The sequence below is a fragment of the Mastigoproctus giganteus genome, chromosome 6 (genome assembly GCF_048544385.1).
Source record: "Mastigoproctus giganteus isolate SK-2022 chromosome 6, ASM4854438v1, whole genome shotgun sequence".
Classification (NCBI taxonomy): Eukaryota; Metazoa; Arthropoda; class Arachnida; order Uropygi; family Thelyphonidae; genus Mastigoproctus; species Mastigoproctus giganteus.
In genome coordinates, this window is record NC_143580.1 from 155,310,171 (window position 1) to 155,322,945 (window position 12,775).

At 36.5% G+C, this 12,775-nt stretch overlaps 1 protein-coding gene across 3 annotated transcripts in view; it reads left to right on the forward strand.

Moving 5' to 3' along the window:
- The window catches only part of Sec23 (transport protein Sec23), a 250,336-nt gene that overhangs the window by 103,677 nt on the left and 133,884 nt on the right, over nucleotides 1-12,775 (forward strand). For all 3 annotated transcript variants that reach the window (XM_090376546.1, XM_090376548.1, XM_090376547.1), the window contains exons 10-12: nucleotides 1,949-2,107; nucleotides 5,753-5,868; nucleotides 8,762-8,885. In XM_090376546.1, the coding sequence (XP_090232672.1) occupies nucleotides 1,949-2,107; nucleotides 5,753-5,868; nucleotides 8,762-8,885 (399 nt within the window). The remainder of the gene's footprint in view (nucleotides 1-1,948; nucleotides 2,108-5,752; nucleotides 5,869-8,761; nucleotides 8,886-12,775) is intronic.

Below are 12,775 nucleotides of genomic sequence, written 5' to 3' on the forward strand. Positions count from 1 at the left end.
AGAATGCATTTTTTTTTTTTTTTTTTAATATAAACATTTTCTTTTGCCTTCTGTAAAAGGATATTCATATGGAAAGTAATGAATAAACCAAGCAGTTATGCCGAGTGAAGGAGTGTCTTTGTTTTTTTTTTTTTTTACTTTGTTAACATAAATTCATTTGTATTATTATAATTAAACTCTTGATGGGAGAGACAGCACCTTATTTTGAATCTTTAGATTCACCTTCATGTATTTGATGTTGATTTTATGTGTAGTTGATTCATTCAGATGACCAGCTTCTAGTAAAAATGGAGGATTACCCCCCCCTTCCCCTGTAGGGTATAGCCAAATGATGCTTTTTATGAATTGTGGAATATCAGAGAAAATAGTGAATATTGTATTTACGAGGGATACGAAAAAGTTTATACCCTGACCTAGATAAAACATCAGTAGGAAGATGCCGTTTTTAGCGTAAGTTGTTTACATATTCAATAACTAATATGTGAAATTTCATTCATGTAGGTGATCATACACCAGAGGTGGAGCCTGGAATCTGAGGAAAGATACTGTGGTTGACAAAGTGGAGTATCGAGCGGCGATCAAGTTCCTGCATTTGCAGGGCATGAAAGCTCGGAAAATTGACGAAGAAATGAAAGCTGTGTATGGGCAGAATTGTCCATCCTATGACACTTTAAAAAAGTGGAAACGGGAGTTCCAGTGCAGTCGTACAAGTGTCTTTGATGAGCAAAGAGAAGGAAGGCCATCAACATCCACAGACAGTAAGGCGGTTGCAAAGGTTGAACAGCTGGTGCTGAGTGACAGATGTGTGACAGTTCATTTCATCGCAAATGCAGTGGGAATTAGTTATGGGTCTGCTCACAGTATTTTATATGACCATCTGCACGTGTCTAAGGTCTCCGCATAGTGGGTTCTAAGATTGCTGATGCCTTTGCAGAAACAATGTTGATTGCCGTGTTCTCGCCAACTGTTGGATTTGTGTAATGCGGATGTCGGGAACTTTTTTGATTGGTTGGTGATAAATGACGAATGCTGGGTGTACCAGTATGATCCTGAGACTAAAGACATGGCAAAAGCACTGGAAGCACACTTTCTTCCCACCTCCCAAAAATACAAAGACCACTCCATCTGTGAAGAAGGTGATGTTGTCCATGTTTTGGGACAGAAAACAGGTTATCCTGACAGATTACCTACCTCTGGTTCCACACTTACTGGAGAATACTGCAGAAATCTTTTGAAACGGTTACGTTATGCTTTGAAGGTGAAAAGACATGGAATGTTAACCAAAGGTGTCTTCTGTCAGACAATGCATCGGCTCATGTGGTCGTTGCCACCATCAAGTTCATTGCCCAGTGCAGCTTCAAACTACTGCAGCACCCATCCCATTCTCCTGACCTAGCACCATCAGACTTCTTGTTTCAAGAAATGAAAAAACCATTGCATGGGTGCCGCTTTGATTCATCTCAGGAAGTCATCGATGACATGGAATCGTGGTTTCAGGCAAAAAATGTGGACTTCTATGATCAAGGCATTAAACAACTGATCCATAGATGGGAGAAATGTGTTACTATACATGGAGGGTACATAGAAAAGGATTAAAGTTCCTGTTAAAGTTTCACCTTTCTAGGGATATTATTTCTAGGTAAGGGTATGAAGTTTTTGATACCCTCTCGTACACAGAGGTTGCTTCTTGTTGATAAAGCGCTACTGCAATATTCTTCTGGAATATGTTTTGACAGTTCCCACACAAAAAAAACAGACACCAAAAAACCTGACAATCTGCTTACAACCAATATTCCTGTTTCACTTTTGCTTTGGCACTATTTTTTTTTTTTTTTTTTTTTTTCTCTCCAGCCTACAAATCTCCTTTAACCCTATGGCATTTATTAAGATAATCTGCTATGTAAGGGAATGAACCATATTGCTGATAGTATTTATTCTCTCTTCCTAGTGTACTTATCCGAATACTGGAGCTAGAATCATGCTGTTTGTTGGTGGACCATGTACCCAGGGCCCAGGGATAATTGTTGGAGATGAGCTTAAGCAGACCATTAGATCTCATCATGACATTGAAAAAGATAATTGCAAGTTTATGAAGAAAGCAATCAAGGTAATTGATGTTATTTCATCATTTTAATTATCAAACAGACAATCCTTAATTCTAATTAATAGCTAATAATTAGGTGATGCTGCTGGGCATTGCAAGCAGCTTATTTGTGCTCTGTCATTTTTTGCTTTTTTATTCTGTTTTAATGGTTATTCTATTATTTAATGTTATGTGCTTAAAGCCTACTCGATGAAGTTATATGAGATAACTTTTTTCAGTAATATCAGTGAAAATTACATTACAAGTTGTCCGTTACATATTTCAGTTGAGTGTCAACCTTTCCTCATCCTGGCTTCTAATTTATTGCGGATCTTTTTTGTTGCCTGAGGTTCATTATAAGCCTTTGTTGCTACCTTGGGTTCCCACTTCAGCATTATAAGCAGCTAATATTTCTTTTACTTCCCACTACGCTTTGAGCACAAATTGTGTGTTAAACTGTCTTATTTGTTGGTTCATATAGCTTTGTGCTCAGGTATAATACAATTTTCACATAAGAAAATACACAGTTCTTCATTGGAACAGGTTGTACTAAGTTATGACAGTATATAGCCAAAATTGCAGTCTTTCAGTAATAATGTCTTTTGTTTCTGCAAGAACTCTGCATATGTTCCATGGCTAATCACAAATGTAGTAAATAACATTTTGCCTAAGAAGGAGACAATATTATAAACAAGTTGATGTTTGCTGATTTTAAGGGTTGTAAAATTATAAATGTTAGTGCCATTAATTATTTTGTTTATAGTATTACTTATGGGCTGGCTGTTGTCTTAGGTAATGGCAATAGACACACAAATTGTAAAATTGAGCCCTTATTCTATCACAAAAAAATGCATTGTCCATTGCTAATTGAGAATAATAAATATTGGCTACAAAAAAACTGTTAATGAAGTTGAAAATTACTCTGGCCGTGTCAGTACTGAGTACAAATATAAATTTATTTATTTTATTAAGTAACTATTTTGTTTTGTTTTGTTTTCTTAATGCTGCATTTTTATTGTGTGTGAAAAGCAACATTCATTCCACAAGTATGATGAACATTAAAATGTTTACAACCTTGGTTATCCGGTTTTCCCTCTGATCGCTCACTGAGGTTGATGGTAGATGGCTCTGTCTTCTAACTTCTCCACTAATGCTGGTGTCCCCCAAGGTTCAGTTTTTTCCCCCACTCTTTTCCTATTGTATATTAATGATCTTCTTCCATTGACTGGAAATCCTATCCATAGTTTTGCCGATGATAGCACATTGCATTCCACTTTCCATTTTGAGAAACCTTACTCTGCTCAATCAGCTTCAGCTTCTCAAATATCTGCTACCAGTTCCTTAAATGCTGATCTTCAGGTAATTCTCCAGTGGGGCAAAGACAACTTTGTTGATTTCAATCCTTCTAAAACTCAGTCTTGTCTTATATCTCGCAAAAAGGATTCGTCTGCTCCTATGCTTACTTTTGATGACACTCCGATTTCTAGGCAAGTTGATATATCTCTTTTGGGGATTACCCTGACTTCTAATCTCTCTTGGGCCAAGCACATTACAAATATTGCTTCCTCTGCATCTAAAAAACTTGGTTTTCTCTTTCACTCTCGGCATTACTTTTCTTCCAAACAACTGTTCACTCTTTACAAATTGCAAATCCGCCCTACCATGGAATATTGTTCCCACATCTGGGGCGGTGCCCCCAAAACCTCTCTCTCTCGGGCTTCTAGATTCCATTCAGAAGAGGGCAGTTAGGTTAATTAATGACTCCTCTAACAGAGTCTCTCCACTCGCTGTCTCATAGATGTACTGTTTCTGCTGTATGCCTTTTCTACAGATACTTCCATGGGCACTGTTCTTCCGAATTGGCTTCTGTTATTCCCGCTCTCTCTTTCAAAACAGTTCGAACACGTGCCACCACCAGCCAACATCCATTTACTGTCCAACTTCAAACTCACAGAACCAACTTCTCATCTTTCTTGTTTATTCATTCAACTGCTGCTTTTTGGAACAATCTTCCTTCGTACGTTTTTCCTGAAAAGTTCAAGTCTAATGTCAACAGATATCTTCTTTCGTCTTCTCAACCTCTAATCCAAGCATGGTACCAAGTGCTATAGGTTCTAATACCTCTCGTGTTTGGGGTTTTCATAAAAAAAAAAAAAAAAACAGGCCATCTAATGGGAACTTTGAACCAGTGCATATGAGAATAATTTAAGAGAATCCAAATACACAGATTCCTAAGAGTGAGAACAGACCTTGTATCTGTTGCTTTTTAATGTATGGTTGTTGAATTTGGTAGGTGATGCTATAGTAATTTTTCACTTGAAGGTGCAAGTTATGTTTGGCCCATATTGGTGTAGGTAGAAAATGTTCAAATTTCCCTTCTGTGGGATGAAGATAATTAGTGTCATTACAGTGTGTGCACGTGGTTTTATAAGAAAACAGGCTCCCCATTCTCAGTCCCTGTTTCTTGGACCTGGAAAGTTAACTTAGACAGAAAGTGGCATGGTGCAGCATGTCAAGTTTTGCTGTCCTTCTAGTTTTGGCATCTCCAAAGCCAGCTTTGGAGTGCTGGGAATGCTTCTGTAAATGACGTGCTGGCCAGTAGGTAAGCAGATGCATAAGCAGTGTATACCACTAATTATGGGGCTTTCTGGTAGGAATTCTTAGAACTTTTATGCTTCAGAAAATAAAGAAAGGGGCCTAGAGATATTTAGGTTGATGTATCTCAGTTATTGTTTTTGTCAAAATTGTAGAGCTCCTTCAGTTTCTTCTTTACCTTACCCTGTAGGGTTTTTTTTTTTTTTAAACGTGTATTACATCCTCCAGGATGGTCTGGATTCAGTTTTGATTATTATGCCTTTTAAAATTGATTCTCGCACTTTGTCCTCCAGCAACACCAAGGGGAAGCATTGTACTTTTGTTTTTGAGCAATTGCTGCTTCAGTTTGTATGAAAAATATCTGGCAAAAAATTATTAAAATCATATGATTTTAATGAAAGATATCAGCTGTTTCTGAAAATGTGTTAGAGATGTCAAATTCAGACCGCTCCCTTTTTCCTGATCTGCATAGTTGCTCGTATTGAACCTCATATGTTGCAGGTTTCAGTGATAACATCCCAAATATAGCCAGGTCTTAGGATATAAACTTCCATTGATGTAATTATATTCTCCCCTGCACAACTTATAGTGCTAATTAAATATATCAGAGGTAATGGATCCAACCCAGCTAAATGTACCTGGTAATTTAGCCATAACTTTCTTCTACGTTGTATACTAGTTTCTGCTGCAGGATCCCACCAAGAAATTGGTTTGTCTGTTTCAAAGAGTGAAAAAAGATCATATTTTATAATGGAGTATATGCAAAGAGCATCTTGTGCTGAAACAGTAGATATATCTCAAACTTATGAGAATTTTTGAAAGGATTGGTGACCAAGTGTTGAGTGTCAACAGACAATTTTCGCCAGTATTTCACTGTCATTTTGTTCTGGAAATGTTCAACTTGATCCATGGATTATCAATTGATCATCTGTTATATGAAGCAGTGTTATCTATTATATAATGGAAAAAGGTCCATTATATAACAGATGACCTGTTATATAATGGAAAAAATAATCAGTTTCATAATTTTAAGGTTTTTTTTTTTTTTTTTTTTTTTTTTTTTTTTTGTTACAGCATTATGAAAGTCTAGCAAGCAGAGCATCAACAAATGGTCATATTATTGATATTTATTCTTGTGCATTAGATCAAAATGGACTGCATGAAATGAAATATTGTCCCAATTACACAGGGTATGTATTTGTTATTTCTTTCATTATTTAATACTTGTTGATATATGAGAAATTATTGGTAAGTTCTTGGCCTAATCATGAAAAAAAGTAGCAATAACAAAAATTAACATTTATTTTATCCACAATTTCTGTTACTATCAATAATCTATATACACTGAGTGATCACTGAATTATGACCACCTACCTAATACTTCATAGGTCCTCCTTTTGCCCTCAGTACAGCAGGTATCCGACGTGGCATTGGTTCAACAAGATGTCAGAAGCGTTTGGGAGTTATGGCCAACCAAGCTGTGTGTAATGTGGTCAGTAATGCAGGTATGAAGGTGATTGGTGTATCCAAACGCCTGATATGCCTTTCCATAGTGTCCCACAAGTGCTCTATGGGATTGATATCAGGGGATTTCGGAGGTCAATCGATATGCTGGAAGTCAGAACTGTGGTCAAATTATTCCTGCACAACAAGTGCCCGATGGCTTGCCGCCTTGTCATCTTGGAAGACACCATCGCCATTCAGGGAAAAGTGTAACATAGTGGGGTGTACACAGGCAGCAAGCAGTTAACGATAGCAGAGACCAGTGATGGTCTCCACATGCACCACGTACATTGTTCCATATGCACCAGGGGTCCAAGTTCCTGCCAGTGAAACATGCTGCACACCATACAACCACCTCCACTGGTCTGCACTTTTGATACCATGAATGATGGATCAAGATACCATGAATGATGGATCAAGAGCCCCATGTTGTTGACGCCAAATCTGTACATGACCATTCACAGTGTGGAATAAATAACGTGACTCATCCGACCAGCACACCTTCTTCCAATCTTCTAACATCCAACTTGCATGCTCTATGCACCACGCGAGTCTTTTATGCCGATGAACCTTGGTTGGGAGAGGATGCCATAGGGGTCATCTGCTGGTATAGCCCATACGTGCGAGCATGCGATGCATGGTCATGCCAGATATTGTTCCGGGTTGGCCCATGTTGTATTGGATAGTCACCTCTTCAACAGTGCTGCGCCTGTTCGCCTGTACGAGTCGTCAGACCCGGCGTGCTCACCTCTTAACATCAACCTTTCGCTGACCTTTGCAGTTTTGTTGTCGGGTCATTGTTTGACTATTTTGACGCTAGTCCTGGTACACTTTAACTAAGGCAGCTCTCGAACACCCGACCAGTTCAGTCATTTGGGAAATCGAAGCACCAGCTCATCGAGCACCCACAATCTGGCCTTTATCAAAGTCCAATAAATATATCCTTTTACTCATCACGCTTGGAATTTTGCTACCTACTGAACCACTGACCTTATTTATGCTACGAGGTCGACTAACTCCACACTCTAAAAAACAAACTTGTAAATAGGTTACAAAGAAGGGCAGCTGTTTAGGAGTGCTAAGGGTTTGCCCCTATATGAAGCATCTTAGAAAATACGGGCTGTAGAATCTGGAGACTACACACCCTGTGTGGTAACCTGATTGAGGTGTTGAAGATCTTTGAAGGAATAAGCAAAACAAACAAGGGGTATATATTTGTGCTGAGAGGTGAAAAGAGAAGGGGGGGGCACTAATGTAATATTTTGGGAGCAGTAGAAGGTTAGATCTTATGAAGTTTGCCTTTGGGCAGTGAGTTGATTACCTTGGGAAGGAATAATTCCTTCCCAAGGTAATTTCAGCTTGAGAGTCTGACCAAAGTTCAAGATGAAATTGGATAATTACTTTTTAATAATGGGCAAATTATGATTGATGAAAGGGGTTGTTTTATTTGTTTTATTTATGGCTAATGCAGAGCTAGTTTCCTTGCATCATTTGGCCTGGGTAATACTTATACTTACATGTAACTTAAAAGAAAAATATGAACTTTAAAAAACAAAACTAAACTGAAATGGAGCACTTGATTGGGTTTTTTTGGGGGGGGGGGGGCATCTGGGGGAATCTGTGTTCCCGGGAGATGATTTTACCAGATATGGGTAAAACAGGTGATGATCAACCATTTTCATTACACGGCACCCAGACTGTGGAAAAGAATATCAGAGTCCCACACACATTAAAACTGAGCATCACCTGTGTTTTGCCCACTACTGTTAAACAAGGGCATGAACATCTCTCAATGACACTCTTCTTGGAGGGTGTGCGTTTCACCTCCTCTTCAAGTGTTCCCTTTCAAGGTAACATAATTTACCTTACTTTGATGTTTGTTTCTTTTTGTATACTATTGTTTTCTAAAGTTCCATCCTAAAGTTATATTTATAGAATCCCCCCTTAATGTAATTTCAACCTTTTATCACTGATAAAGTAGGACAGTGATGACTTTGTAATAATTATTTGTTTGTATTTCCTGTGAAAAATTCCTGTGTATATTGCAAATTGTTTTGTGTGCATCATGTACATAGTTGTCAATTAGTACCATTCTTTGCTCTAGTGCTGTTTTCAAAGGATCAATTTCCAATTGATCCTTTGAAGAAATATTTTGATTGAACATTATGGAAGTCTCTTATAATATTTTCATGTCAAATTTAACTTACCAGAAGAGGTAAGCTTTTTAGATGAAAATAAAAAGAGGAATTATCATTATCTAAATATTAGTGGTTACTTAATTTAAATGAACTGCAAATGTCTTTGCCAATGTTTTTGATGTATGATTCAGCTGAATGCTAAGGAGTCTTTCAATAGCAACAGAAAAACAAAAAATAACCTCTGACAGGGAGAATCAGATGGGCGGTCATGGTGCTTTAAAATGTAATTTTCTGAAGAACATCAGTGCCAGAAATCTCATTAATTACTTATTCAGTTTAAGTTCACTTAAAATTTTTGTGTACATAATAAAAAAATAAAATGTGTAGATTTTTTTATATACCTATATTTATCAAACAATGGAGATGTCTTTTAATTTTACAGTGGCCACATTCTTATGGGCGATTCCTTTAACTCGTCTCTTTTCAAACAAACATTTCAAAGAGTCTTCTCGAAGGATGCAAAGGCAGAATTCAAGATGGCATTTAATGCAGTGTTGGAAATTAAGGTGAAGATTTCTGAATTTGTTTTCTTCTGCATTTTTAATTTTCTACTCACAAGGTGTGGCTAAAATAAAACAAGAATCTTTGCTTGCCAACATCTTACTACTGCACATGTCAACAATGTTCATATTGTGCTGTATTTTGTTTTTTCCTGTACAGATCAGTGTTTGTTTTGTTGCAGTCAGTTAAGTTTTGATTGAACTGTGTGCCTGTTTAAATGAATCAGTATATTAACCCTTCGGTGGGAAAATGTTATTGCAATTTAGAACAAGAATTGTTATTAAATTTTTAGTAAAACTCATAAAAATGGCACAGAAATTGGAGATCTTACAGAAAGTGTACAGTGATGAAACCATGAGTCAGTCATGTGTGTATGGCACAAACTGTTCAGAGAGGGATGGAAAGATACCCAAGACAACAGGAAGACTGCCAATTTCAACAACAGACAAGAATGTTGTAAAAATTTGAGAATTTGGTAGCCAAGAGCATCAAGCAAGCATTCAACTAATTTCAGAACAATTACTTACACATTGACAAAGAAGCAGTGAGAACAATTTTGACAGAGTGGTTGGGCATGAGAAAGGTGTGCATGCGAGTCGGTTCTTGCATCCTGACAGATAATCAGAAGCTGAAACGTGTGTAAGTTTGCAGGGCAAATTTGGAAAAAATTCATGAAACTCCTGAATTTTTTGGATTCTGTGATAACAGGAGATGAATCCTGGATCTTTCAGTATGATTCTCAAACCAAGCATCAAAGGATGCAGTGGCAAACTCCATCCTCTTGCTTTAAAAAAAAAAAAAAAAAATCTTTGGTCAAGGATCAATTCTTGTCATTTTCTTTATTTGTGGTGTTGTTAATCATGAATTTGTCCTGCCAAGTCAGACTGCTAATCAGACAACTTACATTGAGATTTTAGGAAGACTGTGAAAAAAATTGAACGGAACGGCCCAATTTATGGCCAGACAAATTGTTTTTGCATCATTGCACTATATCACTCTTCTGTAGCAGTGAGAGAGTTTTTAATGAAAAACAAAATCAACATTGGAGCACCCACTCATTCACCAGATCTGGTGCTGTGCAACTTTTTTCTGTTTCCAAAAATTAAAATTCACCTCAAAGGGAAACGATTTGAGGACTTAACAGACATTCAGAAGAATATGATGCAGCAATTAAAGGTGGCAACTTCTGAGGATTTCTGCTGTTTTTAATCCTGGAAATTGCGAGTGGAGCACTGTGTGGGCGCAGCTGGAGAGTACATTGAAGTTGTTGTATTTAAAATAACAAATGATTTAAAAAATATTTCTTGTTTCTTTTTAGCTGCACCTTGTACTCTTATTCAGTTTAAAATTATACTTTGGTTTTTTTTTTTTTTTTTAATTCAGTTGAATATTTACACAATGCCTTTGTAAGGAATGTGCAATATAGTCTTAGGAAAGGGAAATAAATGCAGAGAAGCCAAGCTTATTTTACATTAACCTTTAAAATGCACACATATGCCAGTTTCACCTATATGTCTAATCTTTTCTTAAATTTATGTAAATGAATGATTCTATAATATCAGGTAGTAATTTAGTTCAGTTAATAATCCTTTGTCTAAAAGAGAATTTTCTTTTATCTGGTTTACAAATATCCTTCTTTAATGTAACCACCCATAATTGTGTGAGTGATAAAAAAGATTCTCTATAACCTTCTATAACCTTCAAAATTGATAACATTCATTAATGATAAATTTAACAAACAACTGTACAAAACATATATAATGGGCCAGTAATCAGGAATGTTTTATAATGGGGCCTTGTTTACTTTGAAAACCTCAAAGTATTGTTTGATTACCTCATGGTTTTGAGGTTAATCTTGTGTACAGTGTTTAATTTTTGCACTGTGTTAAGATACCCCCCCCCCTTTTTTTTTCCCTAGCAATTTTTGGCAAGAGTCTGGCTCAAACTTTTTTTGCCTCTTGGTATCCCTCTCTTCTGTTTCTGCTGATTGGTAGCTCCTAGTCTACATTTCTGTGGTGGTGGTGGTGGACATGTTTCTGGTTTGCCGATTCTGGGTAACCAAACAGCCAGTTAAATGCTAACAACATACCACACACACATAATCACACAAACGACACTCAACACATATCTGGTCATTTCTACAGAGTCCTGCATCTTCACAGTGAAATGTGGCAGAGTTGAACTAACATTCTAGGTGCCATCCTACACAAATACATACATATATGCCACAGAGTTGCGTGCAATAAAAATAGCCCTTGATTACATTAAAGATGGTGATTACCAAATACATAGGATGTATACTGATTCGTCAAGCATGTTACCAGCTTTATTATCAGTGAAATATGACCCTCATCCAGACCTGTCCCAGATTTGGCAGGTGTTTTTTTTTTCTCTTGTTGAATCAGAATTTGATATCCACTTCTGCTGAATACCAAGCCACATTGAGATTAGGGGAAATGAATTGTTTATTGTTTTTATCAATTGTTCTGCATTTAAGTGTGCATGCCTTTTATGTTTTTCTACTTTTAATAATCTGGCTGAACTGTTTACCCAGCCAGATTTTAGATAACAGGGACAATATATGTGACATTGTTATATTTATACTTTTATATTTTATTTTCATTTTTATTTATTTTTTTTTCTTCCCTTTTATATTTTATTATTTGTTTTTTTAACTTAGTACAGTCCGTCTCCAACATAAGAGATACGTTCCATGACTTATGTAAGTCAATTTTTACGTTACTCGGGCATGCAAATAAAATATTGATAGTATATCCCTGATATGTCAAAATTACAAAAACCACATAATATTCTCAGAAGAATGAAGAAAAATAGTTATATACCATAACAATTAAAAACTATCTGGGGACAGCGGTGAATTAACTGGAGTGGCACATAGGAAAAGAAAACATAAAAGGAAGAAAATATGCATGTTATTGTACTGTAAAAACTGATATGTATTTTGTATGCTGTGTAGGCTTTATAAGGGGTGCTTAGGGAATCAAACCACACGAAGAATTAAAGTCTATACACTTCAGGAGTGATGAACTGAAGGTAACTTAAAATTAACCTTAAGCATTAATAAGAAACATTAATCACAGGGTGAGTAGAGGTCAGGGAGGTAGTATGTGATATGAACTTTTCAGTCTTCATCTGTTTTGTATGGGTTTTTTTTTTTTTTTTTTACCTGTCTCAAACATATCTTGAACTTTTCTTTCTATTTTCAAGAAATGTTCGGTGTTTTCATCCATTCCATCAAACATAGAAATCTTCCTGAATTTTATGAAACGCTTCTGCCATTTCCTTTAATTTGAACTGCTTCTTGGGTTGCTCCAGTTCCTCAATGGATTCATCTCTCCCTTGCTCCACAACTATTTGCACATTCAACTGGGCTAGGTTTTCTGTTGTTAAATCTTCACCTCGTTCAATCACAAGCTCGACTACATCTTAGTTCTCCAGGACCAGCTGCAACTCCTGGGCAAAGTTTACAATTTCTTTGGTAACAGAAGATATCAGTTCATCTTTGTTGAAGCTTTCATTGTTAAGCTCACAATTTTTTAGAAGAATTTTCCAATCTCTGCTCATACAAGTTGTTTTCAAATCATTCCAGGCTCTTGAAATGTTGCAAATTCCATCAAGGATGTTAAAGGGCTAGAGCATAATTCTCTGAAGAAATAGCCAATGGACACAGTCCACATTGCTTAAACGTTGTGGGGGTTTCTCTTTAGCTTACCTGTCTCAAACACATATTGTCAAATATTTCTTCAGAATTTTTAAAGCAGAAAATGAAATTTATTTACCTAGATTCTAGTTACATTGCAGGTACTTATACTTATTGTTCCTTCATTCGACTTCACTCTTAAAAATTATACAGAAAGTATCTTTATGATTTTAT